At 49.3% G+C, this 11,539-nt stretch overlaps 1 protein-coding gene across 1 annotated transcript in view; it reads left to right on the top strand.

Annotated features, from left to right (window-relative positions):
* Positions 1 to 328: 328 nt before the first annotated feature.
* The window catches only part of MILR1 (mast cell immunoglobulin like receptor 1), a 35,983-nt gene continuing 24,772 nt past the window's right edge, over positions 329 to 11,539 (top strand). Inside the window, exons 1-3 of the mRNA XM_075351496.1 lie at positions 329 to 432; positions 3,992 to 4,152; positions 4,293 to 4,322. Coding sequence (XP_075207611.1) covers positions 4,089 to 4,152; positions 4,293 to 4,322 — 94 coding nt within the window. The 5' untranslated portion in view covers positions 329 to 432; positions 3,992 to 4,088. The remainder of the gene's footprint in view (positions 433 to 3,991; positions 4,153 to 4,292; positions 4,323 to 11,539) is intronic.

Raw genomic sequence — 11,539 nt, 5'->3', positions numbered from 1 at the left:
AAATAAAAAAATGAAGAAAAAAACAACAAAAAGCCACCGCCAAGAAAATCTGCCTGGAAACGTGGCCCATAGCAACCAATCACTGTCTGGCCTTCTATCCACCAACCACAACCCAACTTTCATTTTTCCATAGGCTATTTTTACTTCCTCCAATCACAGGTCATCTTTCATTCTACCAATCACAGTCCAGTTCTCAATTCTCCAATCACAGACCAGCTTTAATCTCCCAGCTCCAGTAGGGCAGTGTATGCAGGCCTGTGATTGGTTGCTATGGGCTGTGTGGAGATGGTGCGCTTCGGCCTTTGAGCCGGTGATGGGGCCCTCATCACTCGCCGTCACCCAGCTAAGATGAGGAAATGGCTGATAATACTTTTAGTCGTCTACTTCTTATTTAGAGTGTCAGCTCTGCGGGCCCCTATAATATGCCCTCAGGTCGGGGTTTTTGCTTTTAAGGGATATTGACACCCTCCTAATATGGCCCTGACCACGCAGCGAGGACGCGGAGACCTCCGGCTCAGTGCTGAGGCGAGGAGACGTCCTGTATATCCCCTGGTTGTGCCGCCTTGTGAAGATCTGGAAATATCCTCCTCCATTTATCTATTGTGCCCTCCAAGATGTCCGCCCCGCCCCCCCGGCTTGTCATGTAGCCCATAATACCCTTTGATTATTGATGGTTTCCACGGTGAAAGAAGTAACGCCAGTGTCCCTATCCCTAATTACGCCAACGTTCTGGTGCTCGCCTGTGCCGATGCCTTTGCTTTCTTTTCTCCCCCACCTCGCAAGGACACCTCCTTGGCCGCCCGCTTGTCCTTGCAGGTGTGCTCATGCTGTGTGGTCCCCTGCCCGTGTTCTTGGTCCAGTCCTGTCAGTGTTCCCGGTCCAGTCCTGTCAGTGTTCCCGGTCCAGTCCTGTCAGTGTTCCCGGTCCAGTCCTGTCAGTGTTCCCGGTCCAGTCCTGTCAGTGTTCCCGGTCCAGTTCTGTCAGTGTTCCCGGTCCAGTCCTGTCAGTGTTCCCGGTCCAGTTCTGTCAGTGTTCCCGGTCCAGTCCTGTCAGTGTTCCCGGTCCAGTCCTGTCAGTGTTCCCGGTCCAGTCCTGTCAGTGTTCCCGGTCCAGTCCTGTCAGTGTTCCCGGTCCAGTTCTGTCCGTGTTCCCGGTCCAGTCCTGTCAGTGTTCCCGGTCCAGTCCTGTCAGTGTTCCCGGTCCAGTCCTGTCAATGTTCCCGGTCCAGTTCTGTCAGTGTTCCCGGTCCAGTCCTGTCAGTGTTCCCGGTCCAGTCCTGTCAGTGTTCCCGGTCCAGTCCTGTCAGTGTTCCCGGTCCAGTCCTTTCTGTGTTCCCGGTCCAGTCCTGTCAGTGTTCCCGGTCCAGTCCTGTCAGTGTTCCCAGTCCAGTCCTGTCAGTGTTCCCGGTCCAGTCCTGTCAGAGTTCCCAGTCCAGTCCTTTCTGTGTTCCCGGTCCAGTCCTGTCAGTGTTCCCAGTCCAGTCCTGTCAGTGTTCCCGGTCCAGTCCTGTCAGAGTTCCCAGTCCAGTCCTTTCTGTGTTCCCGGTCCAGTCCTGTCAGTGTTCCCAGTCCAGTCCTGTCAGTGTTCCCAGTCCAGTCCTGTCAGTGTTCCCAGTCCAGTCCTGTCAGTGTTCCCAGTCCAGTCCTGTCTATGTTCCTTTTCCAGTCCTGTCAGTGTTCCCGGTCCTGTCCTGTCAGTGTTCCCAGTACAGTCCTTTCTGTGTTCCCGGTCCAGTCCTGCCTGTGTTCCTGTTCCATTCCCGTCTGTATTCCGGGTCCAGTCCTCTCCGTGTTCTTGGTTCAGTCCTGGCTGTGTTCCTGGTCCACTCCTGTCCGTGCTCCCGTTCCAATCCTGTCCGTGTTCCTGGTCCAATCCTGTCTGTGTTCCCGTTCCAGTCCTGTCCGTGTTCCTATTCCACTCCTGTCCGTGCTCCCGTTCCAATCCTGTCCGTGTTCCTGGTCCAATCCTGTCTGTGTTCCCGTTCCAGTCCTGTCCGTGTTCCTATTCCACTCCTGTCCGTGCTCCCGTTCCAGTCCTGTCCGTGTTCCTGGTCCAATCCTGTCTGTGTTCCTGTTTTTCACCATGTGACAGTATGATAACGAGAGCCAGGCATTTTCTATAGTTTCCCTCATACTAGGGAACCCTAAGCTGTCCCTAAACCTCTGCATTACCCCTGATGGTGGAGATGCTGGAGTCCCATGCCTTACTATTCTCCTAACTAGAACTAATCAGTTACCCACCAGGGAAGGAAGTTGCACGAGTGAGATGACAATGTGAGAGAATAGAACCTATTTTGTTCTTAAATAAATCATCTAGTCTTATCACTGAATGATGTCATAGGGCTCAGCGAGCTCTGATGGGCGGGAAGTGTCATATTTCTATATACACTCCTGCGGCTCTTATTGGTGCATTGTTCAGAGTAGTTATTTCTTTGCTTGAGGTACTATATAAACTGGTGATATGATGTTATAAAGCAGAAACTTTCAGTAGCATGGGTGCTGCAATGATTTCCCGAGCGCTCATGAAACAAATCTTATTAATATGGAGTTCCAATGGCACAGAAGGAGTGTATTTCACTCACAGCAACACAGATAAAGACATACAGGAAAAATCAAAACTCAGACACGCTGCCAACTCAAAGGAGCAAACAGTAAAAGACTAAGGAGAAAAGCAAGAGAAGTAAGGCAGCAACAAAAGGACAGCAAGAGTTAATTCCACAACACCTCACAGCAATGAAGTACTACAACCATCAGTATATCTGGATCACAACACCTCACCAGACCAGTATAGAGAAGCTATAGGTGGTGTGATGGTGGAATATGGGGGGTTGTGTATAATTTTGGGTATGTTCATATATTAGGAGCCTTGCTCCATTCATTCTGTGTATTTCTTATCTTGTCTGCAAATTAAGTTAGCTCAGTTACCATTTGCTTTCTTTTTTGTTAAACCCCCATTTCTTGACTATCCATTGTTTACTACCCAGCTCTCCAAATACTGGGACTCACCCCCTACAGTGGTATCTATAGGTCTGGGGGAGGGGGCCTGGAATCCAACTAAACTCTCTGCTTACCTGGGGGAGTATTCAGTCAGTCTGTATGAGAACTGCAAGAGACAAGGAAGATTCATCCTCTGGGGGAGAAGCTGCAGCTACAGGCAGCACTGCAGAGAGCCATTGAGAAACCCCGATTTTTCTGGAAAAGGACTGCTGGAGGATTGTGACTGATCCCCGGGACATTTATCCCATTACTGGACGATTTTACCCTCCGTGTGGTGGATTATTTAGGGACCTTTTGATTTGCTTGGAATAAAGGATCTCTGGATTGTTCACCCAGTTCTCGCTCTGTTGATTGTGTGATATCGGAGAAGGAGCCCGTCACAACTGGTGGAATTAATGAAATTGTCCAGCCAGCAAATGTGACTGGCTCTCTCACAGCATGTGGTCAAAGGAGACTAACAAGCAGACCAACAGATATTAACCCTCGCTAGTCTGCCCCGTGGGTCCATGCTCACTCACACGATCGCATGTGTTGTGCTGGTGTGGAGCATAATAAAAGACATCAGCATTTATGGCTATGGATTACACATGAAGGAAGTCACATTTCCTGACCATACAGCTGTTGTGTAATCGTGGGAATACATTAATTATAATTCCATCTGAAGCCCCCAGACATTTATATCATGGGACCCCAAACCAACCTGAACCTGAGCTCTAGAGCTTCTAGACCCCTGACCTAAACCCGACTCCCTGTAAAACTTGAGTGATAGGCCATCCCCCAAATAAACTCTTAACCTGGGGTAAAACATCATCTATGGACCCTTGTCATGTAGTAACTTGATCCTCAGACCCTTGACCAAGCGCGGAGCAGTATCCGGTTCTGAGGTTTACTACATCAACGGTGACGTTCATTACAAAAAGTACATCCGTCATGAAACATCTATGTATTGCGCCACGGTGGTTGGTATAATTAATGGCCGCCCGTTACCTACTTAGGTGAAGCATGAAATCTCGCTGTGACCACAGCCCCGAGGAGTGAAGAAATGTGGACTTTCCCTGTGAGCCACACTTCCCCTCCCGGGTATCAGAGCCGATGAGATCCAGCAGACGGACGATGAGGATTCTGCTGCTCCTGATCATCTGGACAAGTGTGACAGGTACACAGATCTGAGTACTCTGTATCCTGGCGGAACTACAACTCTCAGCATGCTCGCAGACTGAGAGTGACAGTTTCCTAGCTGCAGGGAATTATAATCATATAATGATTTCCTAACTACTGTTTCCTTTTCTCTTTTAGTGAGTATCATCGAGGGACAGTCAGCTCAGGGTAGGTGTCCATGTCATTTCTAATGAGTGCGGGCTGTCCCGTGGCTGCATGCAGATTATAACCCAAAAAAGACAGCTGCACTCTGAAATGCTATAATGTGCAAACATTAAATACTTGAAATTGTGCACTAAGTGCCCCATAATTTCTAATAGTCTTTTTGGTCTGGCAGGTGTTTCCATTTTATTTGTCCAATCACCTTTTCAGTGCGGCTATTTATTCCTTTCCCTTACTGGTGATATTCTGAAGTTGATCTTGCTTGGCGTTTCCAGTCATAATGCCATTTGTTATGACAGTCAGTGAGAGACCACCTAAGGATATTTTTTCTGATGGAGGTACGAGAAATGCTCGACGGCCTTTAAGGTAGCCAGGTCCGAGTAGTCTCCTCTTAGTAGGTCTGTGGTCAGGGCTATTCTAGCTAGTACAGAGGCTCGACGTCCTTTCAGGCAGCCAGGTCTGAGTAGTCTCCTCTTAGGTCTGTGGTCAGGTCTATTCCAGCTCGCGCAGATGCTTGTCGGCCTTTCAGGTAGCCAGGTCCGAGTAGTCTCCTCTTAGGTCTGTGGTCAGGGCTATTCATGCTCGTGCAGAAGCTCAACGGCCTTTCAGGCAGCCAGGTCCGAGTAGTCTCCTCTTAGGTCTGTGGTCAGGGCTATTCCAGTTCAAGCAGAGGTTCAACGGCCTATCAGGCAGCCAGGTTCTTGTAGTCTCCTCTTACGTTTGTGGTCAGAGCTATTCTAGCTCATGCAGACGCTCGACGAGCTTTCAGGCAGCCAGGTCCAGGTAGTCTCCTCTTGGGTCTGTGGTTAGAGTTATTCCAGGTTGCACAAAGGCTCAACGGCCTTTCAGGCCGCCAGGTCTGAGACGTCTCCTCTTAGGTTTGTGGTCAGGGCTATTCCAGCTCGGGCAGGTGCTCAGCAGCCTTTCAAGCAGCCAGATCTGAGTAATCTCCTTTTAAGTTTGTGGCCAGGGCTATTTCAGCTTGCGCAGATGCTCGACAGCCTTTCAGGTAGCCAGGTCCGTGTAGTCTCCTATTAGGGTTGTGGTCAGGGCTATTCCAGCTCACGCATGGGCTACAAGACACCTTCGTCTGTACAGGAACCGGCTAAGTCAGATGCAGGTTTTTAGTGTTAGACCTATATTCCAGCAATCATAACATTATCACCAGCCCACCACATTTTGTGTGCTGAGAAGCCATCATGGACACTGGGGACGTCATGGCCGCCCAATTTTGCTTCTTTTCCTTGCAGGTGGTAGATATCAAGTGGCATCAACAGCATGTGGCTCATGTAAGTTGGATTTTCACCTTATCCAGAGGAGAGTCAACAAGTTATTATCCTGTCGTTCCTCTGTGGAGATCCTCAGGCCCAGGCATTTTCTCTGCCTGAGGGTCTCCACTTTTCCTCAGTTGATGCATTTTTCTGGTCTGGGTCTAATTTATGACCATCCCAATAAAGTTGCTGTTGCTGAATCAATGATCCACAGGTTGGTTCAGGAGAATCGTAAAGTGGAGGACTACTGCTCTCAGGTCAGACGCTGGGCAGTGGAGACCTCCTGGAATGACCCAGCTCTCCGCAGTCAATTCTGCCAGGGACTTTCTAGCCAGATTAGAGATATGATGCTTTATAGCCCTCCCCATTGTCCCTGGAGGAAGCCAGGCCTCTGGCTGTGCGATTACACAGACATCTCAGGGATACGAGGACATTTCAGGGGGTTTCAGTGACTTTTCACTATTGTCCTATTGAGTTCAGTAGAACCCTGTGAATTGGGGCCTGCAGAGAGTATCTCTTCGAAGATTTGGTGATGTTGTTCGGTTTGACCAATGCTCCAGCTGTTTTTCAGATCATCCTACATCTTTTGATCTTTAGTGGGTAGATTTGTGTTGATTTACTTGAATGACATTTTGATTTACTGGTATTCCCATGTTCAACTGGTTCTTCATGACTATTATTTATTTGCCAAGCTAGAGAAGGTTCAGCAGATTCATTTTTTGGGTCATTTGGCTTCTACAGAGGGGCTTCAGATGGATCTCGTTAAGGTACAGGTCGTCCATCATTGGGTACAACCTACTAATCTCAAGGCTTTGCAGAGATTCTTAGGTTTTGCTAATTACTATCGAAATTTGATTAATAATTTCTCTGTCATAGTGAAAACTCTTCCTGATATGACCAAGAATCAGCCTGACATTCAGAATCGCAGGACATATTACTGATCTTACCTGGGTTTTATGCAGACCTCTAGTCCTCTAAGGCACAGTATTCTCAGGAGGATCTTGCGGCACACTTGGCTGGGATAAAGCTTCAGAATCTGGGGACGGATGAGGTGGAATTTCTAGATAGGCCAATGTCGCGGGCGGGGAGGACGCCGCCGCCGCGCGCTCGCTAACCCTCGGGTCCGGCGCTGCTGCGATGGCTGCTCGGTGGCTCGAGCGGTGGGCCGGATCCGGGGACTCGAGCGGCGCTCCTCGCCCGTGAGTGAAAGGGGTGGTTGGTTTGGGAGATTTAGTCCGTGACGCCACCCACGGGTCGTGGTGAAGATAAGCACCACCGCTGCTGGTGACGGGGATCCCGGGAGCGATGGTAGCTGGGATGTTGTTTTCCCCCTCCGTGAGTAGAGGTCGGTGGTCCCGGGGCCCGGTGATGTGGTGACGGGGAGGCAGGGTCGGTGAGGTGCAGGGTCGCAGGGACAGCGCGGCGCAGTGCCGGATGGCATGGATGTACTCACTCAGCAAGAAAGGTACAAAGTCCTCGGTAAACCAAACGGCTGGATGGACGGGTCCCGCAGCCGGCTGCAGTGTCTCTCCCCGGACAGGTGATGGCGGCTGTCTTTCCCTGCACCTTGATGTTCTTCTTTCTGACTACTATGGATTCCCAACGGTAGTCCGCTCCCCGGTGTATGGGTACCGGAGGAGCCCGTTTGCCCGCAGGCGCTGGCCCTTGGGTCTCTAGCCTTAGGCGGTAGCTGTATACCCTCACGGTGTGGGCGGTTGCCTTCAATCGGGACTTTTGCTGTTGTGAAACCCCTGGGGTTCCAGTCACATTCGGATCTGACTATTGTTGGCGGCTCCAACAATGATGGCCCTGCCTGTGTGTGCTGGCTTCACTTCGCTCCCCGATCGGTACCGGTGGGCCGTCGCCCGTCCCCGGTCCTACGGTTCTGCGTCGATCCATCACTCCTGCAGACGGCCACCACCGTCTGCCAACCTTGCTGTTGGTGGCTGGGCCACTACCCAGACACCCAAGTGTTTACTCCTCACTCTTCACTCTCCACAACTAAACTGTCACTTTTCCCGCCTCCAGGCCTGTGAACTCCTCGGTGGGTGGAGCCAACCACTTAGCCCCGCCCCACCTGGTGTGGACATCAGACACTGGAGGGAGGCAACAAGGGTTTTGTGTTTGGCTGGTGTCCCTGTCTAGTGGGGGTGGGATGTTTGTTTGTTATCTGTGACGACCTGGCTAGGCAAGGGCGCCACACCAATAACGGTGGAAGAAATTCACTCGGCAATTAGTAAGATGCCTAATGAGAAGGCACCAGGGGCGGATGGTCTTCGGATAGAAATGTATAAAATGTTTGAGGAGGAGCTGTCGGAATACTATCTCGGTATTATTAATGATGATTTTGGGACCCTACTGCATTACTGTATGAGGCCACTATAGTGGTGATACCAAAAGAGGGTAAAGACAAGGAACAACTTGACTCCTACATGCCCAAATCCCTATTAACAACTGACATTAAGATCCTCTCCAAGGTTCTTGCAAATCAGTGAAATACAGTTGTGATGGTGTGATATTGTGGTTTATGTATAATTTTGTGTAGGTTCGTATTTTAGGTGTGGTGCTCTGTCCATTCTGTGCATTCCTTGTGTGTACATTGTCCTGTTTGCAAATTAATCACCCCCTGCCGGGCTTTTGTCCCCAAGTCTGGGGGAAGGGGGCCTGGGATCCACCCAAACTCTCTGCTTACCTGGGGGATTATTCATTCTGGCTGAGAAAGACAAGAGACAAGGAGTAAGATTGAACCTCTGAGGTAGAAACTAACACCCCAGAGAGACTGTGAGAAACCCCGATTTCCCCGGAAAATGACTGCTGGAGGATTGTGACTAACCTCCTGGGACATTTATCCCATTACTGGACTATTTTACCCTCTGTGTGGTGGATTATTTGATGGACCTTCTGATTTGCTTGGAATAAATGTTCATCCATCTCACACTCTGTTGATTGTGAAGGACCCCATGACAACAGTTATGTCATCGCTAATACATTCCGATCAGTCAGGTTTTATGCCTTCAAAGTCTACAGCCATTGGCACTATCAGGCTGATTCTATACATACCTGTAGTGGTCAGCTCGGATGTTTAGTTTTTGAAATCCAAGAAAGTAAAGTTTATAAAATTGGCAGCTTTTTGAGTGACAGCTGCTGAGGAGCAGATAATATCTGGGGGGGAATTCATAGTTATCCCCTCCCTCTGTTAGAATTAGCATAAGTATTATACAATTGATTTACTTTAGCTTGCAGGAGCTGTGATGAGCTCATACCCATGTGACCAGAAGGGGCGGGGCCTCAGCCAACAGAAAAATGTTGCTTCCTGATATCAACTTTGTTGGGGAAGGGATTTCTCCTAGATCATCTTTAAGCCTATATCTCTAAGACCAAAGCAAGTGGCCTTCCCACTCTGACACTAATACCCAATGTATGGTGTACTTAAAAAGTAAAAAGTTACTGGGTGTAAACGAATGCTCAATATATACTTCTATATGGAATAACCTCAGGTTGAGTGAACTAAAGTGATTGGAGGGGTGTCATGGGGTCCTTCTACGGTATCATACAATCAACAGAGCGAGAGAGGAGTGAACAATCCAAAGAACCTTTATTCCAAGGAAATCAAAAGATCCATAAAATAATCCACCACACAGAGGGTAAAGTAGTCCAGGAATGGGATAAATGTCTAAAGCGGGCTTTGCACACTATGACATCGCAGGTGCGATGTCGGTGGGGTCAAATTGAAAGTGACGCACATCCGACATCGCATGCGACATCATAGTGTGTAAAGGCTCGATGATATGATTAACGAGCGCAAAATCGTCGTAATCGTATCATCGGTGCAGCGTCGGCGTAATCCATAATTACGCTGACGCGACGGTCCGATGTTGTTCCTCGCTCCTGCGGCAGCACACATCGCTGTGTGTGATGTCGCAGGAGCGAGGAACATCTCCTACCGGCGTCACCGCGGCTTCCGTAGGATATGCGGAAGGAAGGAGGTGGGCAGGATGTTTACATCCTGCTCATCTCCGCCCCTCCGCCGCTATTGGCCGCCTGCCGTGTGACATCGCTATGACGCCGCACGACCCACCCCCTTAGGAAGGAGGCGGGTCGCCGGCCACAGCGACGGTCGCAGGGCAGGTGAGTGCGTGTGAAGCTGGCGTAGCGATAAGTTTCGCTACGCCAGCTATCACACGATATCGTACCTGCGACGGGGGCGGGGACTATCGTGTGCGACATCGCAGCATCGGCTTGCGATGTCGCAACGTGCAAAGCCCGCCTAAGTCTCTCTGGGGTGCGGACTGTAGCCCCAGCTTCACCCACAGAGGATAAATCTTCCTGCTTGTCTCTTGTCCTCAGATAGACTAAATAATAACCCAGGTAGATTTGATGGATTCCAGGCCCCCTTCCCCCAGACCTAGGGACAGAAGCACTGCAGGGGGTGATTAACCTGCAGACAGGACAATATACACACAAGGCAACACTCCCAACATCTGAAAATACGTAACCCACCATATCCCACAGTCACAAGGGTTTTGGAGAATGGAGGCGGGTGGGCTTGAGATGGGTGTATCAGCTTTGTTCCTCTCAGTTGAACAGCTGAAGCAAGGACTTTGGTTTACCAAACTCTGATTTTTTTCAGGTACTTACAATTGAGGCATGCCATAGAAATTCATGGGCATACGAGAGAATTGTCTGTGTCACACAGTGGGATCTTGGAATGTGTATTACACTCTAGTGCTACAAAGGGAATCATCTCCTTATTGTATACCTCCTTACTGGGGGGCATCTTGGGGGACCCTATGGGTAACACAAAGTTAGGGTGGGAGAGGGATGTTGGTCCTATCACCCCAGATGAATGGGAAAGTATTCTAGAGTCCATTAAAGCACTTCCCATTAATACGACCCAGAGAAGGTTGCAACCATTTCTGGTCCACAGGGTCTACAGAAACCCAAAAGTGACGGGCTCTGTTTAGTTATATAAAGAATAGTGTGAACCTTGATATATATTGCATTCTGATGACGCCATGATCTGTTATGACTATAATGTCCCTAATAAAATTTTTTGATTTATAAAAAAAAAAAAAATGGAGACTGACTTTTCCGCCTGGCCTACTGAGGCTTTGTGCCTCTCCAGACGGCTTTCTAAAAGTCTCCGGTCCTCGGTCATCCTAAGGTGGATTTGACCTTTTGTGGTTGAGGTTGACTCCTCTTTTTTGGCGATGGGTGCCATTCTCTCACAAGGTAAATATGGTTACCGTCATCCTTGTGTTTTTTCTCTCAGACTTTCTCACAAGCAAAGTCCAATTACGATACAGGTGACTGGGATCTTTTGGCTGTCGGGAGATCTTTCGAGGGGGCTAGGCATAAAGTTTTACTGATCACAAGAATCTGCTGTATGTTGACCCCGTAAAATGATTGAACACTGCCCCGGTGGGCCCTTTTTGTTTTCCACTCAGTTCAGTTTTTCTGTGATGTATCTCCCTGGAACAAAAACTTTTAAGGCTGATGCTTTATCAAGAAGTTTTGAGGGACAAAAATCCCGTCAGAATTTTTAGTGAAGGGGTGGTGGTGGGTGCTCTGGGGATTGATCTCAGACAGCGCATGGTAGAGGCGCAGATTGGTGCACCGGAGGGCTTGTTATCAGGCAAGCTGTTGTGACCCTACACAGTATAATGGTCACCACAACCCCCCACACATTATGACTGCCATCACTGACCCCCACACAGTATAATGTCCAGCATAGCTTCCCACACAGTATGATACTCCTTCCACAGCATGACGGTCTCCACAGCTCCCCACTTAGTATGATGGTTATCCCAAAGCCTCCATAAAGTATGATGGTCTCCACAGACATTATAATGGCTTTCCACACAGCACCAGCACAGTATGATGGTCTAACATAGCCCTCCATATAGTATGATGGTCCCCCACAGCCCTCCATATAGTATGATGGTCCCCTAC

The sequence above is a fragment of the Anomaloglossus baeobatrachus genome, chromosome 5, assembly GCF_048569485.1.
Source record: "Anomaloglossus baeobatrachus isolate aAnoBae1 chromosome 5, aAnoBae1.hap1, whole genome shotgun sequence".
NCBI lineage: Eukaryota > Metazoa > Chordata > Amphibia > Anura > Aromobatidae > Anomaloglossus > Anomaloglossus baeobatrachus.
This window is presented reverse-complemented; position numbering and strand designations above follow the sequence as displayed.